The sequence below is a fragment of the Phalacrocorax carbo genome, chromosome 3 (assembly GCF_963921805.1).
Source record: "Phalacrocorax carbo chromosome 3, bPhaCar2.1, whole genome shotgun sequence".
Taxonomy (NCBI): Eukaryota; Metazoa; Chordata; class Aves; order Suliformes; family Phalacrocoracidae; genus Phalacrocorax; species Phalacrocorax carbo.
The window spans coordinates 128,129,482-128,153,804 of record NC_087515.1 but is presented as its reverse complement, the minus strand read 5'-3'; the positions used below and the strand labels follow the sequence as shown (position 1 = coordinate 128,153,804).

Below are 24,323 nucleotides of genomic sequence, written 5' to 3'. Positions count from 1 at the left end.
AAAGGGCTCTGAGCCCCCCAGCTTGGGTGCCCCCTGCAGTAGCCAGGTGGGCATCTCTATCAGCCCTGAGGAGGGATGCACAGCCTTGGGATCGGCACCATCCTCCAGCCCCCATTTCTCTGGGGCTGAAGGGCAACCTGATGAAATTCAACAAAAGCAAGTGAAAGGCCCTGCCCCTGGGGAGCAACAACCCCCTGCACCAGCACAGGCTGGGGGGGACCTGCTGGAGAGCAGCTCTGCTGAGAGGCCCTGGGGGTGCTGGGGGGCAGCAAGGTGACCTGAGCCAGCACCGGGCCCTTGGGGCCAAGGGGGCCAGCGGTGCCCTGGGGGGCATGGAAAGGATTGTGGGCAGCAGGGCAAGGGAGGTTCTCCTCCCCCTCTGCTCTGCCCCAGTGAGGCCACAGCTGCAGGGCTGCGGCCAGTTCTGGGCCCCCCAGTGCAAGAAGGGCAGGGAACTGCTGGAGCAAGGCCAGGGCAGAGCTGCCAAGGGGATCAGGGGCTGGAGCATCTCCCTCGTGAGGAAAGGCTGAGAGACCTGGGTCTGTTCAGCCTGGAGAAGAGAAGGCTGAGGGGGGATCTCATCAGTGCCTATAAATATCTGAAGGGTGGGTGTCAGGGGGATGGGGCCGGGCTCTTTTCAGCGGTGCCCAACGCCAGGCCAAGGGGCCACGGGCACAAGCTGGAACACGGGAAGCTCCACCTGAACATGAGGCCAAACCCCTTCCCTGTGCGGGTGCCAGAGCAGGGGCACAGGCTGCCCAGAGAGGCTGTGGGGTCCCTTCCCTGGAGACGTTCACCCCCCGCCTGGACGCGGCCCTGTGCCCCTGCTCTGGGGGTGCCTGCTCCAGCAGGGGGTGGGACGGGATGAGCTCCAGAGGGCCCTTCCAGCCCCCACCAGTCTGGGATTCTGTGGAGCCACAAATAGGACCCACAGAGGAGGAATGCAAAAGGCCACCCAGGACAAGCAATGCAGTGCAGAGGACACCGCACCACAGCTATATCTCACAGTGCCTCCATGGCCATTTCTCAGTGAGGCACAGAAACAAACTCTAAAACTCACAGAGAGTTATAAAGGAGGTATATTTATTGCAGCGCTGGGTGCAAGGGGGATCGCTCCTCTTAACTTGCACACCATCAGATCTAATTGTGTGGATTAAGTACATATTCTATGTATGTATTCATTACTTTTATGAGACAAGATATAGATAATTCTTTATCATATGCAAATTTCCTTTGCGCATGCCTGTTGGTGTCTCTGGGTGGTCATCAGGGGTCTCTGGATGAAAGATATACTCTTCCTCACTGTGTCTGCTAGCTAACCCTTGCTTTCGCGCAAACTCAGTTCTGAGATCACATATATACTGTCCTTGAGGGATAGTCTGTTCTGGGTCAGTTTTTGCTCTGCAGTTCCTTATCTTTATGGTTCTGTACATCTGCTTTTCTTAAGGTCAAATGTCATCGTAACTTTGTTTAGGCACTTCTTGTCTTGAAGTCTGACTGCCCCAAAGCAACAAGTTTTAGACATCATGCAGGCTGTTCCTGTTATCTCACATCCCAAGGCTACCTCATTACCCTGGCTAAGTTTTGGCTCCGAGCCCCAACACTTGCTGAGCTACACTAGACTGCATTAGTAACGTTGAACTATTTATTCCCTGAATCATCAGCACCAACAATTCCCCTCCCGAGCCCCCGTTTTCGCTCCCTCCCCTCAGACCTAGGCGCGCGCTCGCCCCCGCCTCAGCGCCTTTGCGCACTGCGCATACGCAGCAACGGCCGCTGTGCTGAACGCGCCTGTCGGGCGCGGGACGTTACAGCCTCGCGCATGCGCGGTCGTGGTTTTTGACGAGCGGCAGCGCGGCGTGGTGGCCGCCGTTGCGCATGCGCCTTTCCGGCGTTGCTAGGCGACTCCGAGACGCTGAGCCGCGGCCCTACGCATGCGCGTTAGCTGCCGCTGCAGGAGAGACGCGGCTGCATGAGGCGGGGGGCGGAGGCGGCGGGATGGCGGGCCCTGGCCCCGGCTCTCATCGACCCCGGCCCCGGCCCCGGCCCCGGCCCCGGCCCCGAGGAGCGCATTGCCGCCCGCCGTCTCCGTATCGCCGCCCGCCTCGATGCCAAGCGGCGGTGAGACCCGGGGTGCATCCGGGGGCAGAACCGGGGCGGGGGGCGCGCCTTTGCGGGGGCCGGCTCCTCTTAAATCCGGGCTGAGTCCAGGCCTCTCGCTGCCTTAAACCGGCACCATGTCCTGCACCTTCTCCCCAAACCCCATGCCTGGTCACAGATGATCTACTCTTCCCCAGACTGGCGCTGGGGTTGATGTCTCCAGCCCATAACCAGTGCCAGTTCCAGATCCCCAACCCCAAACCTTCGCCCAGTCCTGAGCCCCCACCCAGGACCAGCACAGGCTCGGAGACCATCCCCAGGGCTCAAAACATCCCCTGTCCCACACCAGCACTGGGGCCAGGACTGCTACCAGGAGCTGGCAGGGGGCAGGGACCTGGCGTGGCTTTGCCAGCCTTCACGGGACCCAGGGCCTCTCCCCAAAAGTGACCTTGGGCCAGGGACCACCCTGAATCCTGAACCAGACAGAGACATTCCCCACTCCCTGCCAAATGGCAGGAGGCCAGGGAGCACCCCCTGCAATCCCAGCTCAGCTCCAAGTCAAGGACATCCCCATCCTGTCCCCAGCCCAGCACTGAGGCAGTAATACCCCCCCTTCCCCAAGATACTGCCCTGCCATGGACCCTCTGCCCCCCGGACAAAATCAGCACCAAGCCAGTGGCCTCCTGGATCAGGCCAATGCTGTTTCCAAAACTGGGACTCACCAGCAATGGGGCACACCTTTCTCCAAAGCAGAACTGAACTGGGGTCCTCTCCCAAGCCTTAGAGGCCCCTCCAGGCTGGCTGGGATCAGACCCTGAAGTGGCAGTACCCTGCCACCTTCTCCTGAGCTGGGGCTGGATCAGGGTCCCATCTTCCCCCAGCCTGGGGAAAACTGAGGCAGTAATTGCCATCTCCTCTCCAAACCGAGAGTAAGCCACAGCAAGGTGCCTGCCTGTGGATCCCATTACCAAACCATGGGACCAAACCATACCTAGGTCAGTGACATCCACCGCCACCCAAACAGGCTTGTTTTCTCCTTTCTGATGCCAGAGCCTTCCCTTTAGGTTAGACTGATCCCAATGAATTAGGATGGGATTGGTGCCAACCCTGTCTTCATAGTTGAGCAAGGGTCCCCCACATCCACATAAGGACTGTCCCCAGGCAGTCTCTCTTCCTTGCCCTCCTCCCCCTGGGAAGCAAACAGGAGCTGAGCCCCCTAACCCTGTGTTGCAGGGGTAACCAGCTGCACTCCCAGCTTCAGAAATGGAAGCATGGACCCCGTTTTCCCTTGGGGAGGCTGTCCCACCCTTTCCTGCCTCTTTTCTGCATCTGTGGGGACCTCTTGGCTTGGAACTAAACCTGCTGAGGGGAAGAGAGAGCGAAGTGTGCTGTGCTGAACTATGCAGTCTGGGCTGGGATCCCAGATCCAAGACCATCTCTGAGCATTAGAAAGATGGTGTGGTGCAAAATGTTCTTTCTTTTCCCCATTTCTGCCCAGGGAAGCCCTTGGAGAAGGTGCAGAGCCAAAGGTGGCTGAGGAAGAGGAAGAGCAGAGAAGGAGCCATAAGGAGATTGAGGAGAGCAGGCAGGTACGGTAGTAGGACAGGAAGGTCCTCTCGGGTCCCTGACCTCTAGACATTTGGCTTTACCCTCCTTTTAGCTTTGTGCAGTGCTTAGTGTCACACAGCAGCATTTATGTGAGAAGAAGCAGGGACAGAAACTCTTCAGGACTGGGTGGGGGGTGATTCTTGGGCTGGATCCTGGGGATATCATTTCCCTGTGACAAACAGCCTGTGGATTGGAAGGATTTGGGCCTGACACTGTGCATCCAAACCCCAACCCAAACCCCTAGCCCCATCTGTACACACAGGGGAAGCAAAACAAGAAGATGCTCTGAGAACATTTCTCTTGGTGCTGGTGGCCTGCAGGGCTTTCAAGGAGAGGGAGGACCCATGGGTGCATTGCAGTCCTGGCAGTGCTCACCAAACCCTGCCATAGCATGGGAAGGCGGGGCTTATGGGCCCACAGAAGCACCTCAGCATGGGAATAGGAGCCAGACCCTGGACAGGCATATCAAGAATTGCTCCAGTATCCCTTCCTCTTGAGCTCAGGTCTCTGGGTATGAGATTGTACCACCTACTTCACAGAAGCTGGCCAAGCTGCTCTTTGATGGCACGCAGATGGTGACAAATATCCAGGTGGCTGCTGACTTGAGGGAAACACAGAGGAGGGCAGAGGAGGCAGAGCGGAAGCTGCAGAGGTGAGACACTGCGCGGTGGGTCTGTGCTGCTGGGGAGGAGCAGTGCAGATGGTGGTGCAGCTTTTGGAGGACATCCTAGCCCTGGTCATCTAGGAACACTTAGCAGTTAGGGCAACACTGAATTTATGTTCAAAAGGAAAATTTAGGCACACAAAGAGCCTCCAGGTCCCACCTGCCACAGCTGGATCTTTACAGAGCTCTGCAGGTCAAAGCTGGTGGCTTCCCCAGGTGGCACTGCCATACTCTGGACTGTCTGGTTACCGATGTCCTCCAGACCCATCACATCTCCAGCTCCAGAGTGTGAGAAACACAGCTGGTTCTCAGCTTTTCACCAGGAATCTGCGCCAGGTATTACTTGTGGCCTCATTGCTTGAGAAGTACAGGCACAGCTGCCCTTGCTTTTGGCCTGCCAAGTAGCTCTCCTGAGCTTGGAGGTGACACTGTGGTGGAGAATGTGCCACCCTGCGCTAAGGGGTGGCTCAGTAAACACCCTGTTTCCAGGGGTTGCCTTCCAGTCATGGAGATAGGGGTAGTTATTAGCCACACCATGGGAATGCACTGGGACAGCCACATCAGGCTGTGCCTGAGGAGTGGGAAGAATGTGAGGCTGTGCTAATTTCAGAAATTGGATATTAAGGTCTTCACAGTGAGAGTGGTCAGACGCTGGATCAGGGGCCCCTGCTGTGGTAGAGATCTTCCTCCTCGGAGATATTCAGCACATGCCTGGACAAGGCCCTGCACAACCTGCTCTGACATTGAAGTTAATCCTGCTGTGACCAGGAGACAGTGATTTTGTGAAGCTCTTCCAGTATCAGTTATTCTCTGGTCCTCTGTTCCTCTGTGCCTTCCTGGGCAAACCTGTCCTGCTTCACCAGAGGAGCTGGGCAGCCTCCAAGGGACTGACTTTTTCAGCCCTGTCTCCAGGACTTGGAGATCAGCTAGGAAACACTGAGTCCTTGCTCCTACTGCCTTTGGAGGGCACTGCAGGAACATTTTATGGAAGGCTGGCTGTAGCAAGACCCAGTGTCCCTTGCTCAGGTGGTTTCCCAGGAGGAATCTCATTAAGGAACCGGGTGCTGTGGCCAGGAACTGCCCGTAGAGCAGGTCTGGGGATGGCAAAGGTGGTGGCCGCTGTTCAGCCTGAGCCAGGGACCATCCCCAGAGTACGTTGGATGGTCCCTCTGTTTGGAAAAGGAAAGTTTTGTAATACGGATGTGGGCTGTTCGGTGCCATTTGGCTTTAGCTGGAGTATGGTCTCTGGAAAGTTTGACTCCCAAGTCTAGTCGTGGTTAGGAGGCTGTTTGGCACCGCTGGTCCCTCACCTCTCGCCCAGAGACAGCTCGCTTGGCAAGACTAGTGCTCCTCGCAAAGGTGGCTGCGGCTTGAGCTGAGCTTTTTAGTCTTTCCTCCTCCGGGTAAGTGGTTTTTAGGGCACCGGGCAAGGGCGGATCTGGGGAAATGCCCGTCTGAAAGGAAGGGCTTGCAGGGTGCCAGCTCTACCCTTGTGTGATGGTCTAACAAGCACTTGCAAGAAAGATGCTGCTGCACTGATACCTTGATGCCACTTTAAATTCAAACTGGGTTATGCAGGAAAGTGCTCCTGTGCGCATGGGCCGCTGGGTCATGTCCAGAGCAGCTGAAGCATTTGCTACCCTGCCCCGGCTCCCCATTTTCCTTGTGCTCCTTGCTGCCTGCAGGGTGGAGAAGCTGGCTAATGAGGCCAAATCTAGCGCGTGCAAGTTTGAGGAGATCACCTCCAAGTGGGCCTTGGCCAAGGAGATGACGATCCCACAGGAGCTGTGGCATCTGCTGAACCAACAGCAGCAGCAGTGCGCGCTGCTTCTGGAGGAGAAGAACAAGCTCATCGGTGACCTGCAGCAGGTAGCACGGGGACCACGCAGGGACAGCCAGGAAGGATGGGAGGGGTTCAAGCTCTGGAGGATGCTGTTCTAAAGCAACGGCCATCCCTCTGTCTGGATCTGCAATTCACCAGTACAGTGCAGAGGTCTGTGTAGTGATGGTTAGTCCAGGTCAAACTGCACCAGGAGCTGCAGTGCCAGTGTCCCAGCGTGAACGATGAGATGGGGTGCCCTGGCACTGTTTGGTGTACCAGGACAGACACACAGAACACTGGTAGCGGTAAGACAAACTGGCAGCTCCCAGATTGCACAGTTAAAAAACAAACAAAAAAAAAGGCAAATAAGCAGAGTGGGGGAGTGTTTTTGTAGAGGGAAGAAAGCCTTCCTGCAGCAGGTTCCCTGGCCCCCAGAGGAGGAGTGGTGTGTTTGCAGGCATGCCACCTCCCACTCCATCTCACCTGGACCTTTTGGCAGCGATGACCTGTCTCTCTTCCCATCTTCCCTCCTAACTACCTCTTGACTTTCTGGCTCTTTGCTCTCATCACCTCTTCTTTGAAAAAGGCAGCATCCGGGTCTTACCCTCTCAGCTAGCCTCTGACGATTCCTGGTCAAATACTTGTCCCTGATTTCAGCATCTGCTTTCCCCCTCCTCCAGGAACTGAAAAACAAAGACGAGGAATACGTGCAGGCCATTAAGAAGCAGTCGGATGATATCTACCTGCTTTTGGAGAGAATGGAGGAACAGATCAGGATCATGCTGAAAACTTACCGTCACAAACTCCTACAGATTGAGGTAGCCAGTTCATATGATGGAGGAAGAGTCCAATGAGAAAACCTGCAGCCACTTGGTTCTCCAAACCTATGGCAAAAAGGCCTCAGGCTCATTGCGCTGGCTGGGCTGACTGCTGTCCAGAGCAGAAGGCCTGATGTCTTGGCGAATGAGGCTGAAATCCGGCCAAGCAAGAGCACTGAATGGTGCTGAGTGCAGAGGGGCTGGTTTATACCATGCTGCGAATGACTGTGTTTCGGTGCAGAGCAACTCGGTAGCGTGTGAATGCTGTTGCTGCTTGACGGCTGATTATTCACCTCTCTAAAAGCCAGAAAGGACCATTGTGGTTCTTCAGCCTTACCTTCTGCAAGGCACAAAGTCCCACCTCGTGGATCAAACCTGCATTTGTTGCTGAGTGAGGGCATCTCTCCCCATTTAACATCTTGTTAGGTGAAATCAGGTGGCTGGCTGACCAAGCTCCACTGCTAATCGTCAGGCAGTGATTTCCAGTGAGCCCTTGTCAGCAGCAGTCCCTGTCAGGTTGCAGTGTGAGGTCTCTGCCAGAGGGGTCCTGGCGTGGGAGAAGAGAGATCAGGCCAATGTGTGTTCATCGGACAGTGACACCAGTGTGCAGCCAGTCCTCTCCTGGAGGCTGCTGGCCTGGACAAGGTTAAGGTTGGTGCAAAGAGAGGTGCCAACGTGATGGTGAACGGCTCTGTCTCTTTCACAGAAAGCTTTTGAGCTTGAAAGGCGAGAGCTGCTAGACAACAACAGGAAGAAGTGGGAGGAAGCCATTCAAGCCCACAATGCCCAGGAGGTAAGGTCCATGTGAAATTTAGAATCATAGCATCACTGAGGTTGGAAAAGACCCTTAAGATCATCAAGTCCAACCATTAACCTAACACTGCCAGGTCCACCACTAAACCATGTCCCTAAATGCCACGTCTACACATCTTTTAAGTACCTGTGGGGATGGTGGCTCAACAAATTCCCTGGGCAGCCTGTTCCTGTGCTTGATAATCCTTTTGGTGAAGAAGTTTCCCTAATATCCAATCCAAACCTCCCAGCGCAGCCTGGGGCCGGTTCCTCTCGTCCTGTCCCTGGTAACTTGGGAGCAGAGACCAGCCCCCCCCTCACTCCAGCCCCTCTCAGGCAGCTGCAGAGAGCGAGAAGGGCTCCCCTCAGCCCCCTCTTCTCCAGGCTAAACCCCCCCAGCCCCCTCAGCCGCCCCCCAGCACACTTGTGCTCCAGACCCTGCCCCAGCCCCGCTGCCCTTCTCTGGACACGCTCCAGCCCCTCAAGGTCCTTCTCATCCTGAGGGGCCCGAAGGCTGCCAGGACCAGTGCTGCTCTCCAGCACTGGGCTGTCTTGAAAGACACATGCATGAGGGCAGCTGGTTCCTCAGGAGTAGGGGGGGAGAGGGGCTATTTTCTCTGCAGGGGAATTATCCATGCATGACCTTGCTTGGGTTAGCCAGAGGAGCTGTGACCACGGGAGGAAGCTGTCACCATTGATGGATGACGTCCTCCTTTGCCCATAGCTGGCATACCTGCATGCCCGTATGAGGAAGGTGGAGGAGTATGAGAAACAGCTGAATCAGCTGCGGGTGGAGGATGAGGAGGAATATAACAGCATGAAGATTCAGCTGGAGAACGATGTGCAGGTACAGAAAAAGCTGGCATGTGCCGTGGCGGGTGGCAGTGGACCAGATCTCCTGGGTTTTTCTGTGCATAGCTGGCTCTGTGGGGCAGCGAGATGGTACGAAAGCTGCAACTGGTATTTGGTCATCTCAGCTCTTCAGCGTGCGCAGCCCCGTGTCAGCAGGGTGGTGGAGCTGTTGTTCTCTCCTCTCCATGGGTCCTACACCACAGCATCCATTTGCCTTTGGCTCTCGGAGGTCTGTAGCACATGAACTAGGATGTATGAAGCACCTGGGAAGGTCGAGGGGTTTGCTGCTTCTGGCACCATGGGTGGTAGGAGGATCAAATAGTGTGAGTGTCCTGACACCAGATCATTTCAGATCAGCCTAAGTTCTTCTTTTGTCAGGGTCCTTGTCCTAAGAGGTGTGAGCTTTTTCCTCTGACATCTAGCCATAGACCCATGATTTCTCTAGTGCCCACGAAGTCCACTTGGTCTGAGAACTATCATGAGTTTGCCCTTACTCAGGCAGGAGGGCATGCAGTGGAAGAGCACAGCCCTGGCACACCGCTGGCTGAACAAGCACCAGGGACTCTCACTGCAGATCCAAACTTCGTAGCTGTGGCTTCCCCAGGATACAGATAGCTTTTAATCCACTCCGTTCTCTGCGAGCAGCGGCGTCAACAAAGCAGTGCATCTGTGACTCTCTGCAGTCCTGCTGGCCCCCTGGATGGCAGCCCTGGCGTTGTTCCTAAGGCTGTCAGGTTTGGCTTTGCCCAGCATCATTCAGCCTCCTCTGCTCAGCAGAGAGCCCTGCCGCTGCTGACACCTTCCCTGCTAGTTGTCATGTGTTGCTTCCCAGGGTACACGTTGCATTGGGACTTCAGGAAGGCTCCTTTTTTGTCCCATGGGATGTTCTCCTGGGAAGCCCAGGGAAATACAGGCTAGGGCTGATACCTAGAAAGTTTTGCACAACTTCAGGTTGAAATATTACCGTTGCAAGGTCCCTGTCAGCCTGAAATGGCACGTCCAGGGAGCTCAGTCCTGACTTTACCCTTTCTTCGCCTTCTTATTGATAACCTGGAAGGTAACAGAGGGTGGGTAACGTTCGCAGGTGGCTCTGAGCCATTTGGAGAGGGAGGCAGCAGCATGCTGGAGATCAAGGTTCACAGACGGCAGTGTGGGATTGTTGTAAAAATGCACCTGCTGCCTTTAGCTGTTTTTGTGGGAGGGTTTATATATAAGGCAGGGGAGGTAATTATTCCTTTCTATGCGACCTTGTCCAGGTTTGGCAGCACACTTGGGAACAGGAGAGATAGTTGAGAACAGAGCAAGTAGAGAAACAACCCCTAAGAAAAGGTTGAAAGGCTGGAGCTGCTTAGACCAAGGAAGAGATTTCTGTAGGGAGGTGATGAGTCTACAAATATGCACAATTCTCTATGATGGAGGAGGAGAATGGCTTCCTCTCTGGGTCCACTGTAGATGCAAGAAAAATCATGGGGATGAATTTTGGTAGGGAATATTTAAATTGGTATTCAGATTTAGGCCTGAAATTTCAAGCTAGGAAAACCTAGAAATGGCAAGGACTTTCTTGATTGTTACCTGGAGAGACTGTGCCCTGGTTTTGCTGCTCTTTGATGCAGGGTTTTAGGAACGTCTTAAATCAACTTCTGCTGGGCTGATCTGGGGAAGTTGCTCTTCTGTGGGGCAGAGGGATGAAGCAGATATCCTCCTGGTTCCCTTTAGCACTGCAGTTGTGCAACTCTTTATAGCACGGACTGCACCCTTCCAGTTCAGGGAGAGTAAGAAAAGAAAAGTTGGAAACACCTATTTTCCTGATTAACCTGTGATATCATTGTCCTGAGGTATCTCTGGAACAGGAGCTTAGCCAAGACCTAAAGATGAAGTCTATGGTTTGGGGGTTATTGAGTACTCCCCAGTTTCACTAGATGGGAATCAGCATTTTAAATACGGGGTTTGGGCCATGGCTTTCCTCTGTCTGCTCTTACGGAGAAGGTCCCTTGGCCCTGCTGGGATTTACCTTCATCTTCCCTTCAGTCAGGCTTTGACCCTAGCCAGGTGGGACTGCTTCTGGGTGTCTTCCCAGGTTGTTCGTACACTCCCTGTTGTACGTAGGGCTACCCAGGAGGGCTCTGAGCCAGCTAAGCTGGGTACCAGTGTATTCCCTGCTTCTAGTCCACCGCTTGGGACTCTTTACCTGTCCCCAGAGATCCCCCTGGGCTGAGAGCAAGCCTGAGCCCCTGATGGAGGCCCCACAGGGTCTCTCTGCTGTGTACAACCGAGCCTGTAGCTGATGCTGTAACCTGGGGCCTCGCAGCAGCTTAATTCCAATCACTTCCTATCATGGAAGAAATCTTTATAGGCCTCCCCAGTAAAGCGCTATATTATGACATTTTTCAGTATCAGATTTCTGCTTCCTCTTGCACATGGAAGACACTCACATACTAATGAATTAAACCATGCCAGGCCCAGACACTGCCTCTCACCCATCCATGCAGTCACGCTGCCAGCTCCTGGAGTTTCCAAGCCACCATGTCCCCCTGAGCTCGTGTCCAAATGAGCTGTAGGGCTGGCAGAGAGCAGCAATCATCGGTAGGGTGTGCTGCCTCCCAGCCCAGAGCAGCAGCCCCAGGAGACTGGGGCAATCAGCCCAGGAACCAGCTCTTCCTTTCCATCAGCCATCCAGCAAACTGGGTGCTGGGAAGCTGAGAGAGATGCCTCCATTGCAGATGTCTCCTCCCCTGCAGCTGTGGAGCAAAAGGGAGAACTCACTGCCTCTCTCCTGTCCCCCAGACTATGCAGTAAGATGCTGCCGTCACAAATGCTTCAGTTATTTGTTATGTTCTGGTTTCCTTAAGACCTGGAGTTTGTGCAGTCACCTCTCCTGTGTGCCCCTTCCTCCAGCTCACCAAATAACTTCTGAGCCTATTGGTTAATTCAGAGACATGCAATTCCTAAAACTGGTGTGAAAACCAGCACCTAGGCTGAGGAGAGAGGCCCAGATTAATGCCCCACTGAGTGAGAGTTTGGTACAACTTCAGTCCATTCTCCCTTCCCCAGACGTGGCCCCGTAGCACGAACTTACGGGCAAGCAGCATCTCTGTCACTCACCCATGAGTGATACCCTCTGGCCAGGTGTTAGCTGGGGAATTGTGCAGGGGAAGATGGGGTTTGGAGATGTGGGATCAGTAGGATCCAGGCTTCAGTGTGGCCTTTGCTCATGGCACGGCTTGTTTTCATGTTTTTTGAAATGCCAGAACCTGGAGAGGCAGCTCCAGCAGATGAAAGCTGTCTATCAGCTGAACCAGGAGAAGCTGGAGTACAACCTTCAGGTGCTTAAGAACCAGGACAAGGAGAACACCATCATCAGATCCCAACAGAAGAGGAAGCTCAACCGGTAAAAAGCCATCCCTGGGAGATGGGCCCTGCCTTACCTGCCATCTCCTTCCATACACCATTTTTTGTGGAGCCCATGACCTAGCACAAGCCAGCAAGCTCTGTCCCAACTCATCCCCGGGCAGGGGTTAGCCCAGGGCAGGGCCATCCCCAGAGCACTTGGAATAGGCCGGCCTTGGCCAACCTGATGCCAGCTGCATCAGGGTCAGTCAGGCCTTGGCGCTGAGTAGTCACTAGCAGCCCCAAGTCCCCAGGCCTTCATACAAGCTGGGTATGCCTGAAGGTGCCTCTTCAGGGATGCTCAGCTTTGCTGTCCCTCCCCAGGCTCCACACCTTGCTCAATAACCTGAGAATAAAACTGGCCAAACAAGAGAAGCAGTTCAGAGAGGAGAACCAGAGCCTGGCAGCCGACTGCGAGCGCATCACGGGGCAGTGCAAGGAGGTGCAGAGGAGGATGAGGTGGGGTGTTGCGCGGGCATCCATGATGAGGCCTCGGAGCACCTGAGTGAGGCGTGGGGGAGCTGACTTGTCATTTTGGGGCTCGGAGCCTCCTTCCATGGGCCGCCTCCCTTCTGCACAGGCACTTTGCTGTCAGTGACGCTGAGAAGTTCACAGAGGTCTGGCTTATGAACGAGGAAGAAGCCAAAGGGCTGATGCGGAAAGCCCTCGATGCGGATCGCATCATTCACACCCAGCAGCTGGGGCTGCCCTGGGAAGAGCCTCATTACTGGTTCCTGGACAATGTCGGGCCCCTCGGGCGTTGCAAGGCAAAGAGGATGGCGACCACGTTGGCTGAGGAGGTCCTGACAGGTGGGATGCACAGTGTCCTTGTTACCCTTGTGGCACTGGGAGACCCTTAACTTCCTCACGACAGCCCTTTCTGTCGCTCCTGTCCTTGCTATTGCAAGGTGGGATCTTACAGGGGTGACACTGCAAGGGCTGTCCCCAGCCCTGAGCTGGCTCATGCCAAACCAGCTTGGGGATCTTTGCACTGTACTTTGCCCAGTACTCCCAGTTCCAGGCAAGCTGACCAAGAGCCAGCTTGTGTCCCAAGATCTTTGGGGTGCTTTCCACGTCACAGGGAACAATTGTGTTTTCCCTGGTGACTCCTGCAGTGATGTGACTGGGGAGCACAGTCAACGCACAAAGGCTTTTGCTCACCCTTCTTTCTCCATGTTTCAGAGAGCAGCTCTGGGGGACAGGAGGAGGAAGAGAGAGAGAAGAAGGAAGAAGTGGGTAGTGGAGAAGGAGGAAAAGAAAACACAGTGAAGGTTGAGGATAGAGTCACACCTCTGCAAAATATCTCCAAGAAAACTGCCAAGAGGATCCTGGAGCTCGTGAGCGACGAGTCGGTGCGTGACATGCCTTGATCAGGGGGCAGGTGTGCTGTCCCCTGGTTGCTCCAGCTTGTAGTGGATCTCTTCCGAGCTCCACATCTTGGGGGGGAAGGCTTCTGCATGGCACTGCCTTCCTATGCCAAACAGCCTGTTGTCAGAGAGCTGCCCCAGGGGCTGGGAGAGGATCTCCAGGTCTTTCCACTGTGTGTGGCACATATATGATGCTAATAAAAGGTATTGGCAGGCACAGGCCTGTTGCCAAATCCACAGCTCCCCAGGCCAGAATAAGCTCAGGCAGACCTTCTGCATCTGATGCTCTAGGCTGTTCCCTGTCTCTGGGAACAATCAGCAAGAGCTTCAGATTGTGAGGTCCTTTTGGCATCACCATGCTGATAACTGTCTTCCCTGCCTGCTGGGTGGCTATTCCAGAGCCTCCTGGCCCTGCCAGCCCCACGCTGCCCAGCCGCTGCCCACCCTCCCCGCTCAGCCTGCCATCGCAGGATGGCACGGCCGCAGCAGGGCACAGGCTGGCTCCTGGGCAGGGACGGAGATGCTCACTATTTCCCTCCACTCCCTCTTTTCTGCGTGTCTCCCAAGGGTTTCCTCATCGAGAGCAAGCTGCTGAGGCCCCTGCACGCCCTGGGGAGGCACGAGCGTACCCTCATGAAGCTCGACTCCATCTTTGCGGTGAGTTGTGCCTTGGCCCATCAGGGGCTGCAGGGAAGGCTGGTGGTCACCGGGGAAAGCTCTCTGCCCCGTGTCCGCCTGGCATTGGGCTTAGCTTCCCCGGAGAGGTTTGGCTGGGCTGCTGCGGGGACTCTGAGGCAGCAAGGGGAGAGGAGCACTGCAAGAGGGTGTGAAGCACTGTGGCCAGATGCTTCTCAGCTCAAGGCCATCCTGCTGCTGAATTAAACATCTCCAGGGCTCCTCCAGCCTGTTCTCAGCCTCTCCGATCCACAAATGCCCCCAGCTGTCCCGCACTAAACACTTTTCACCAGCCACTCCTGCCTTGTGTGGCATTGCCAGAAGGGCACCCTCTGCTCCTGGGAAATGCTCCTTGTTTCACACCCCTCCGTGATGTCTCTGAGGGACACTAACCTGGTTCCTCTGCTCCCCAGGCCCTCGAGATCGACAGTGAGGATGACCTGTACCAGCTGGTGGATTTTTTCCTGAAGTACAAAGCCCAGGAGGCAGCTGTTGGCCAGGTGGGACCACCAGGGGCAGTAGTGGGGAGAGCCCAGCAGAGCCAGGGGTCCAGGAAAGGGGGAGCAGAATATCTCCTGACCACCCAGGGAAGGCAGAGAGCGAGACCAGCATGTTGACCCTGAAATGTTTCCCTGTGACTGGACAAGGCAGGTGAATGTGCCAGGGCTGAGGGATTGTAATCCTCTTCTGCCGTGGCTAAACAGGGCCCCTTAATAATACATTAATTTTTCCCTGAGCTCCCTAAATTCACCAAGGGACAAGGCTGTGGGCAGCTCCCAGGGACAAGGTGGCTCTTGGGGGGGAGGAGGCAGTGGAAGGCACCGTGCCCAGCTTGCTGGCCTTCCTTCCAGAGCCAGAGAAGCCCGGGTGCAGAAGATGTCATGGATCCAGCTGAGGACAGAGAGGATGGTGGATCTGGTGCCCAGAGGGACAAGCTCAAATCCCCTCGGAGCTCGCTGGGCTCCTTTCCGTCTGTGTACATCCACACTGATGATGTCCTAACGATCCTGAAAGCATTTGTGCAGGATTTCGACAAGCTGAGGTAGGGATAGGGGCAGAGCAGGGCTGTTGTGACTGGGAGGGAGCCGGAGGGGGGCACAGGAGGGCTATGGGGGCTTGCAGGCAGGGCTGGGGGTGACTGTATCGCCCTGGCTGGAGCAAGACCTTCCCCTGCCTGCCCTGCAAGATCACAGAGGGGTGGGGAGGGTCCTACCAGGGCAAGGGGGTACAGACAGTACCTGAGCGAGTGGTGGCTGGGGACAGCAAGGCAGGCGATGACCAGCAGCCCAGGGAGGGAAGCAAAGCTGTGGGGCAGGTGGGTGCCAGCTGTGGGTCATGCTCATTCCTGGGACGATGGTGATGGCGCTCAGTGCAGCTGAGGGGGATGGGGCTGTTCTCACCAGTGACAAGCTGAGCCCCAGGGCTTTGTTCTCTGACCCCCAGGGAGAAGGACCAGTCGGCAAAGGAGGTGCTACAGGTACGGGACAGCTCCAAGGACGGGCAGTACTGGGAAGCCCTGGCACGTGTTATCCCCGAGCCGACGTTGAAGCTGTGGGATGCGCTGGCGGTGGCACTGGAGGAATATTAGTGAGTGGCTGGCAGTGCTGTTGGGGACAGGGCGGGTTGGTGGCTTGGCTGGGGGAACCGCAGCGGGACTGGCACTGACTGGCGGCATCAATCCTCTGCCCTCCTTGCCCAGCGAGGTCCTGACGCGCAGGGCCAGCCTCCTCGCCGAAGCAGCCATCCTGCAGCAGCAGAACTCGGAGCTGTGCCTGCTGCTGGAGGAGTACGTCAGCTCCGGGGTGAGTGCGGCATCCTCCTCCCCTGCAGCCTGGGGACACCCCGCCACGTGTGCCCGAATCAGAGGTCACAGACACGGGGGCCGCTGCCCGGAGCCCACCGGTGTCAGCCCCAGGGTGCTTCTCCCCGCAGGTGAACGGCAAGCGGTGGATGAACCTGAACCTGTCCTGCCCCGGGGAAGCGCAGTGAGTGCCCAGGGCCAGGACACGGCTTTTCTCTGCCCCGAGCTGAAGCTGGGTCTGGAGCCAGGGCTTCCTGGCAGGGACTAATAAATGCTTCCCAAACCTGGGTCGTGAGCGTGCGTGTGGCCTGCGAGGAGTGCCCCTCTCGCCTCTGAAGATGCTGGGGAGCTGCAGCCGAGGATCCCCCCGATCCAGGGGACTCACAGCACTGTGGGAAAGCATTTCCCACTCATGCTGCAAAGCCGTCTGGTCTGTGTCCTCCCTTTCCCCCATGGAGCCAAAGCCAGCCCTGCCTTTACCTCCCACAGGTCAGCGTCCCCACCATCCCTAGGTGTGCTGGCTTTGGGAGAGCCCACCTTTTTCCCCCTGATTTTACACCTTATTCCACAATTTTGCTGCCCCAACACCTCTTCTGCCCCCGGACTCCTCCCAGACAACCCACCCCCAATTACTTTTCCCTCACTGCTCCCAGTGCTGCTACAGCCATACCCAAACCCTGCATTTCCAGGGCGATATCAGCTGAAAGCGGTGTTGCCGGCAGAGTTATCTCCAGGAGGGCCACGTCTCATCCATGCCTCCCTTCCATCAGTTCACACCAGTTATATCTCATTCCCAGGACAGGCTTCCTGGCGAGCTTTATCTTTAGCCTTGACTCCCCTGCCTAACGCTCGCACAGCACAAGCAGTTTCTCATACCAGAGCAGAATAACACATTTTTTTAAATGTTTTATTTTTGCTCACTGGGTATCTGTGCCTTTGAATAGTTTTCACTTTTCCCATCGGTTTTCTCCTGGTCCCCATCAGGGGATCCGGCTTCGAGGGCCGGGGATCCCCTGGGGCGGCTCGTTCGCTGTACCCCAGGGGTACAGCGGGATCCACAGGGCAGAAATGCAAACCAAGAGGCTGGGACAGAGGGGGTGGGAGGCAGGGGAAAGAGGTTTCGGGGCAGGGAAGGCAGGGACTGGCAGGCTGTTTGGGACAAGGGAGCAGCATCTCGGCTCGGGCTCCCAGGATGGCTGAAGCACCAGCTCCTGGAGTCAGGGGATGTCCTGAGAACCGGAGACGGGGCAGCCTCCAGCTCTCGGGTTTCGCGAATGGCTGAAGATGCCCCCCAGCAGCGGCAGGAGGGTTCAAGTGCGGGGCGGGGGGGGCCGGGCGAGGGCCCTCCCCGGCGGCTGCAGCCCGGCCCCCGCCCCGCCCCGCCCCGCCTCCCCGGGCGCCCTCGCCGCCGCCAGCACCGGCGGAGTCCCGGCCCCGGGATGCTGCAGGCGCCCGCCCAGACCCCTCCCCGCCCGTCGCGGCGGAGGGGCCGCTGCAAGGGCTGCCGCGCGCCCCCGGCAAGGTAGGACCGACCCCCCAATAGCCCCCCCCCCAGACCCCCTCGGGACCCGGGTGCGCGGCGCTGGGCGACCCCCGGGCAGCGGGGAGAGCCGGGATCCGGACACCGGGGCTGCCCCGTGGGTTGGGGGTCCGCGCACCGGAGCAACCTTGGAGGGTGGGGGTCTCGGTCAGGGTCAGCGGGGCAACACCGAGACTGGGGCACCGGGACTGCACTGGGGAAGGGGGTCGGGAGAGCGGGGGGAGAGAGTCGGGGCGCCGGGGGAGGGCGCCGGAGGTGCTGGTCCGGGCCCCGGGGGCAGAGCTCTGCGGTCCGGGTGCGGGACCGGGAGAAGCCCCGCACAGGGTCCCGCCGCCCCCGGCCCCTTTCCCCGCGCTCCCGCCGCATCCCGGCGGGGCCACCGGAGCTCGCCCGCCCTCGGCGGCTCCCAGTGGCCGGGGGGGGTGTCACTCAGGCCGGTGCTGTCGGGGAGGGAGCTGCGGGGTGAGTCACAAGCAGGAAACCGATTGCATCAGGAACGGGACTGTTTTTCCAGCTGGGGCTCTCGGGAAGCCCCGCTCCTGCCTCCCTCCATCCCCCTCTTTCCCCAGAGCCATGGAGAAGGGAGACAGCCCCTCGGCCAGCACCTCGGTGGCCTTGGCCCCGTCCTCCACGGCCACTTTCAAGGAGGAGTTGCTGTGTCCCATCTGCTACGAACCCTTCCGGGAAGCCGTGACGCTTTGTTGCGGCCACAACTTCTGCAAGGGCTGCGTGAGCCGTTCCTGGGAGCACCGGCACCACGCGTGCCCCGTCTGCAAGGAGGCCTCCTCCTTCAACGATCTGCGCGTCAACCACACGCTCAACAACCTGGTGGAGATGATCCTCAAGGAGGAAGGGCAGCGGCAGGGCCGGGTGGCTGCCCTCTGTCCCCTCCATCACGAGGAAGCCAAGCTCTTCTGCCTGGAGGACAAGGAGTTGGCGTGTTTCATCTGCCAAAGCTCCAAGCAGCACGAAGGGCACAAGATGCGGCCGGTGCAAGAGACGGCGGCGGATTTCAGGGTGAGAGATGCTCCAGGAAAAGAGGGGGGGACCGATGGCACGGAGAAGCAGCGCGCCTCTGGAGGGGCGCAGGCCACGCGCACCCTGGCACAAACCTGCCAGCGCACGGCTTTGGCTCGCGCGTGGCGTGGTTGTACCCGCAGGCGTGCCAGGATGAAAGACGAAGCAGCCACGCTGCAAGGGTGGGTCCCCATGGGAGCGCCCCTGCTGCATCGCTGCCCAACGCTCTCCCTGCCTAATAATTACCCGGTGCCACCCCGTCCCCCCCCGGGCGCAGCCGTTTGCCCGCGGTAAAGGGGAGCGTGGGGAGGGGGGGATGCTCCAAGGGGTTTGGCTCCGACCCCGTGTTTCCTTGGCTCATTCATCCTCTGCCGGGCTGGGCTGGATCTGGCCACGCTGGCTATTGCAGCAGCGCCTGGGGGTTGGGAGGGTGTTTGGAATGGGGGTTGCACAATAACCCCAGCTGGGGAGGGATGCGGGATGGGGAGGCAGCCCTGAGCCCTGGGAGGCTGCACAGGGAGGAGGAGGAGGAGGTGAGCTCTGGCAGGCGGGCATCATGCCAGGACCTGCTGTGTTTCCCGGCTGGGAAAGCAGCCGCTGCTGCCCTGACTCAGCCTGCGGGGACGAGCCAGATTTCAAATGTCGCGGGGTGGCCATTAGGCTGCTGTTTTGCAAGGCTTGGCGGGCTGCCGGTGGCACCGAGCCTCCCTGGGAGAGGGGCAGCAGCTGCCTGCAGCACCGGGACAGGCAGGGACTTGACGGTGCATCAGTAGAAGGGCTTAAAAACAGAGGCAAGGATTCTCCACAGAGCAGAGCTCCTCTGCCTCGCTGCTTAGGGGCGGCACGTTTACGGGGCCCAGCACAGAGCTGACCCCAGGCAGCGCTGGCAGGCCTCGGCCGCAGGAGGGGAAAGGGTGGATTGAGCAAGGATCCTGCTTAACCTCGTCCCACTGGGTTTGAGGCTCTTGTCTTTTCACACTGGAAACCCTGGGTGTAGGTTTGCGAGGGTCCTGAAGGCGTCTCCTCCCCGCAGGCCAAGCTGAAGAACATGGAGACCTCCCTGCGGGATAAGGCGAAGGATTTTGGAGCCGTGCATCGCTCCTACGAGTCCATCTCCAAACACAACCAGGTTTGTGGTCCCTCCCGGCAGGGAAGCAATGGGCCTGATCCTGACACATGCACACATACATGTGCGCACACCCTGGGCAGGAATGTGGCTGGCTCCGGGGTGGAACGCTGCAGCCATCCTGGGCTGCTCCATCCCCGAGTGAGGGGAGCGATGCTGGGGGGAGGAAGGACTCAGATGGGGAACTGGGGACCAGGGCGATGGGGCTGTGCCTGCCGTGGCAGCAGGGACATTGATTTTGGGAGGGTGGCGTGGTCCCAGTGGGAGCCCAGTGAGTCCCTGAGCACTGGAGCTGGTGGGAGGGCTCCCGAGGAGCATTTAGCGGGAGGATGGGGGGAACCCATGGGAGCTGGGGGCTCTGAAGGGAGGTGGTGACCTCCTCACACGGGGCAGGTGGAAGTGGTGCGGCTGGAGGAGCAGGTCAGGAGGGAGTTTGAGAAGCTGCACGAGTTCCTGCGGAGCGAGGAGAAGACACTGCTGGCCCAGCTGCAGGAGGAGATGCAGCGCAAGCACAGCCTCATCGAGGGCAAGATGAAGCAGCTCTCAGAGGAGAGCCGGGCCCTGCTCAATGAAGCCCGCCAGCTCCAGGCAGACCTCAAGGAGGATGACTACACCTTCCTCATGGTAACGCCCTGCCAGGGTGCTGCCCCGTGCCCTGTGGGGTGTCACCCTCGCCGTGGCACCCTCCTGCCTCTCCTGGGGTGCAAGCAGGGCGCTGGGTGATCCTTTGCGTGCTTGCACACCCCAGTGACCCCTTACAAGAGGGGGTCTGATGCACGGTGTCTCCTTCTCTTTCAGACCCACAAGAACCGCAAGCGCAGGTAAGTCCCGGTCCCCGCTGTGTCCCCTGCCTGGTGACACAGGGTGCTCAGGGTGGCTGAGCCCCTTGATCCCCTCCCTGGGGCTGATTGGGGTCTCCTGCCTGGCTGCAGAGTGAGGTCTCTGCCCCACGCGAGTTCCAGTACCCATGTGTCCCCTCCGGGTCTGGGTATTGCAGCAGAAGAAGGTGCTGGGTGTCCCCAAGGCCAGGGAGCACCCTTGGGTCCCTCCAGGCAGGACTGGGGGGACAGGGAACATGCATGCAGGCACAAAGCAGCGTTGCAGGTCTCGGGGGAAACATTAGAATCCCAATGCTGAAGGGATTTGGTGCTGGGACCCACCTGCAGTGATTCACCACCCTCCTGGCGTAAGAGCAAGGTTTGGGAGATGTGGGGTACTGGTGGGGAAGCCCCTGCCAAAACACATGGTGCCAGGAGACTCAGCCCAGTCCCTTCCTCCATCCCTGACCCATCTCCATCCTCTACCCCTGCCCCAGGATCGCCTGCACGGCCGAGGAGCCAGGGGCCGTGCCCTCAGGGATGCTCATTGACGTCGCCAAGTATCTGGGCTCGCTGCAGTACAATGTGTGGAAGAAGATGCTAGACATCATCACCGTAGGTGAGGTGCTGGGTCCTCCCCAAAGGGTGGTTGTCTCAGGGCTAAAGCAGCCTTTGCATGAGGCAGCTGCAGGGGTGGTGGGTGCTGGAGAGAAGAGGAGGGTGGAGAAGCCATGCCTGCGGCTGATGTGTCTGACGAGGGGGCTTGGAGAGCATAAAGGGTGATCTGGGGCACTTGCACCCCAAAAGGGAAGCCCTGGAGGGTGCATTTCTCTGTGGTGAGCTGGGTTAGGAAAGGACGGATGGATACCTGCAGGGCTGTGGTCCCCCCGTGAGCTCATCCCTGCAGCAAGCCAGGCTCCTAACACACATGTCCCCACCACAGTCCCCTTCAGCTTTGACCCCAACTCCGCGGCGGGCTGGCTCTCGGTGTCCGAGGACCTGACCAGTGTCACCAATGGGGGCTACAAGCTGCTGGTGGACAACCCCGAGCGCTTCACCTCGGCCCCCTGCATCCTCGGCTCCCACGGCTTCTCCACCGGCTTCCACACCTGGGAGGTGGACCTGGGTGGCATCATGAACTGGCGCGTGGGGGTGGCCCAGCCACGTGGTGATACCAACTGGACCTTCCACCACGATGCGCGCTCCGGCTTCTGGTATATCTACCGCCTGCCCGGGAAGGACGGCGAGATGTGCCGAGCGTCCAACACGGCACGTTCGGAGGCGGCAGTGGGTGACCTGAGACGGATCCGGGTGGAGCTGGACTGCAACGAAGGGGAGCTGTCCTTCTACGACGCCGACCGCAAAACCCACATCTACACTTTCCACGAGAAGTTTGGTGGCACCGTCTTCCCCTATTTCTACGTGGGGGGCACACCGGTGGGCACGCCGCCCGAGGCACTCCGCATCTGTCCCCTCCGGGTCTGCGTCCACGAGGATGTCCCCGTCTAGCGGCCACTACCTCCTACCACCACCGCCTCTGCCTGTGTTTGGGGTTCCCCAGATGCTCTTTCAGCTTTCCTTAAAAAAAAAATTCAGCAAAAAAAATTCAGGGAAAAAAGAATTTATGTTTGTATTGCCTCTTTTTTTTTTAATCATTAATAAACACTCTGCTCTTCTGGTACGGCTCTGCACCTCTCTGCCCTCAGCTGTTTTCCTACCCCTCTCCACCACGGATCAAAGCTGGGAAGGTCTCCAGGAGAGGGTATCTCCCTGCCAGGGGGCTGTAAATAGGAAATTAAACCATCTGGGGGCTCTCCAGGCTTGTACAAGTGTTGCAGCTTGCGGGGGCTCCAAGTCTCCCTGCTGTGGGTAGAGCCGGGGACGGTGGCCCTTGCCCTGGTACCTCAGGAACGGGGAAAATCCCCCATGGCTTGGCTGGATGCAGGCAGAAGTGTGTGTTTCCCCTCTACAAGAAAAAATATCAGTGGGGACATCCTTGAGGGTAACAACCCATCTCCTCTGACCCTTCTCCCCATGCCATTACCCCTCTGTAAATCTGCAGCTCTGGGAGTCAGGTGATGACACGTGTTTGGAGGTGGGGGATGTTCAGAGGTGGGATGGGGGAGACAAAAAACACCCTCTGCAACCCCGTGCTGGGTCTGGCGTGATATTAATCCTGCCAAAAAGGCTTTTTTTCCTCCATCCTGGTGAGCACTTCGAGTTTAAAGGTGATTCCCTGGGGAAAGGGAGGGTGTCTGGTGGGCTGCGCTGCCCTCGCTGCCGGCCAGGACCTCGCTGGCAGGATGCTCATATTAACGGGTGGTTTCCATGGTTTCTCCCCATTTGCATCGGATGCTCCTTAGGAACAAGAGCTGGCAGCAGAAAAACAAAAGGGAGATGTCGGAGGCGTGCGGTGCGGGGGCGACCCCGGGGGTCCTCCGCCCTCCTTACGTTGGCTGACGTTATCTATTTCCAGCTGAGCATCCCTGGATACGGGGAAAGGAGGAACATCAACGTGAGCATCCCATCTCCCTCCCTGCACCCTATCCTGACGCTGCCCATCTCTCCCAAAAACAGAAGAACCTGGAAATTTGGGCATCCCGCGGCCAGTTTAGGCACAAGCAAGGCATTATTTGGGAACAATAAAAAGCCGGCGAAGCTCTTTGAGTTGCTGGGGCTGGAGCAGGGTGAGGCATTTCTCTTTGTCAGGCCCAAAGGAAGCCTTTCCCTGCCGCGGCTGCGAGTGCCAGAGCAGGTGCCTGGCGTAAAAATGGCAATAAAGGGTGAAATGAGGCATCGCTCTGGATGGTGAAACTGAAACCTTCCCACTTTTTTCCGAAATGTTGGGTGAAAAATTGGTTTGCAGGAAACAATATGAATTAATGAACTGGTTGCCTCCCAACAACTCTGCGTTTTTTAGTGTAATAAACGGCACCTGCATCTTCCTCTGAGCTTAATTTCATTCCAACAGAGGCAGAGAAATGGCTTTAAGTGGAAACCGAGGCAGTGAAGCTGTTCCTCCCACCGACACAGACCTCTCCTCTGGAGCTGGCCTGGGAGACAGCACCCACCCTGCAGCCACAGGTGATGCCTCCCCAGGACCGAGCTTTTACTCGCACATCCGACACTGGAGGACAAATCTGGGGAGGGGTCCGGTAAGAGGAAGGCAGGGTTTGTGCAGGACCCTCGTCTGCACCCATCACATCCTTCCCTGAAGCCTGAGATCCCGCCTGGGACACGCCGGTTACTTGCAGAACCTTTTCCGAGCTCGAACCTTCCTCCTTGCAGCGATTAGAAGGGTCTCATTATTATTACCAATAAAAATAATACTAATTTTAGCATCATTTTTGGCCGCTCATGCCGAGGACGGGGAGCGATGGCCCCGCTCCGGCCTGCGGGGAGCCCGGGATCCCCATCCCCATCATCCCGGTGCTGCTCCCCTGCGAGCAGCGGGTGGGCACCCCGGGCCATGGGTGGCCGTGGGGTGCAAGTGGGGCTCCCCACCGTCTGGGTGGGGAAGGGGGGGTGAATCCAACCGGGAGAGGATTGGGGTTGCTGCAGTGGAGCCCCCCCACCCCATCAGGCTGCACTGACACCCCCCCACCCCACCGCATCCCCCCCATTTATAGGGACGGGCGATATTTCGGAGAAGCAAGCGGCTCTCCCATTGGCTGGCAGCCCGGCGATGATGTAATTTCTGCCCAATCCGAGGGATTTGGGTACCTTTTCCCCGCCCTCTCCCCAACCCTCCCTCACCCCGGGGCACGGTGCATCCCGGAGGGGTGGGGGGCAAGTGGGGGCCCCCCATCTCCCCGTCCCCAGGAGGTTTCCCGGGTGTGCACAGCCCTCGGGCATCCTGAGGGTTCTGGGGATGCATCCTGCACCCGGGTCCCCAGCGCTGGGGTTGGGGCTAATCCCCGGCAGTGATGGCTGGGA

At 57.9% G+C, this 24,323-nt stretch overlaps 2 protein-coding genes across 4 annotated transcripts; both read left to right on the top strand.

Annotated features, from left to right (window-relative positions):
* Window positions 1–1,961: 1,961 nt before the first annotated feature.
* DRC1 (dynein regulatory complex subunit 1) lies at window positions 1,962–16,568 on the top strand. 2 transcript variants are annotated; one of them, XM_064448346.1, is made up of 16 exons: window positions 1,962–2,121; window positions 3,599–3,689; window positions 4,248–4,360; window positions 6,058–6,241; window positions 6,875–7,012; window positions 7,719–7,805; window positions 8,529–8,651; window positions 11,905–12,044; window positions 12,368–12,502; window positions 12,624–12,853; window positions 13,226–13,395; window positions 13,978–14,067; window positions 14,499–14,585; window positions 14,937–15,127; window positions 15,529–15,672; window positions 15,785–16,568. In XM_064448346.1, exons 1-16 carry the CDS (start codon window positions 1,973–1,975, stop codon window positions 16,152–16,154), a joined length of 2,442 nt encoding a protein of 813 aa, XP_064304416.1. In that variant the 5' UTR covers window positions 1,962–1,972; the 3' UTR covers window positions 16,155–16,568. The 2 variants fall into 2 exon arrangements, with proteins under 2 accessions (XP_064304416.1, XP_064304417.1); XM_064448347.1 differs by lacking the exon at window positions 12,368–12,502.
* Window positions 16,569–17,261: 693 nt separating this feature from the next.
* Window positions 17,262–22,078, top strand: TRIM35 (tripartite motif containing 35). Of its 2 annotated transcripts, none has more exons than XM_064448350.1 (7): window positions 17,262–17,408; window positions 17,996–18,443; window positions 19,477–19,572; window positions 19,963–20,193; window positions 20,368–20,390; window positions 20,885–21,006; window positions 21,331–22,078. In XM_064448350.1, the coding sequence occupies exons 1-7, from the start codon at window positions 17,326–17,328 to the stop codon at window positions 21,894–21,896; spliced, it is 1,569 nt and encodes a 522-aa protein (XP_064304420.1). In that variant the 5' UTR covers window positions 17,262–17,325; the 3' UTR covers window positions 21,897–22,078. The 2 variants fall into 2 exon arrangements, with proteins under 2 accessions (XP_064304420.1, XP_064304418.1); XM_064448348.1 differs by having other exon boundaries at window positions 19,441–19,572.
* Window positions 22,079–24,323: the final 2,245 nt, after the last annotated feature.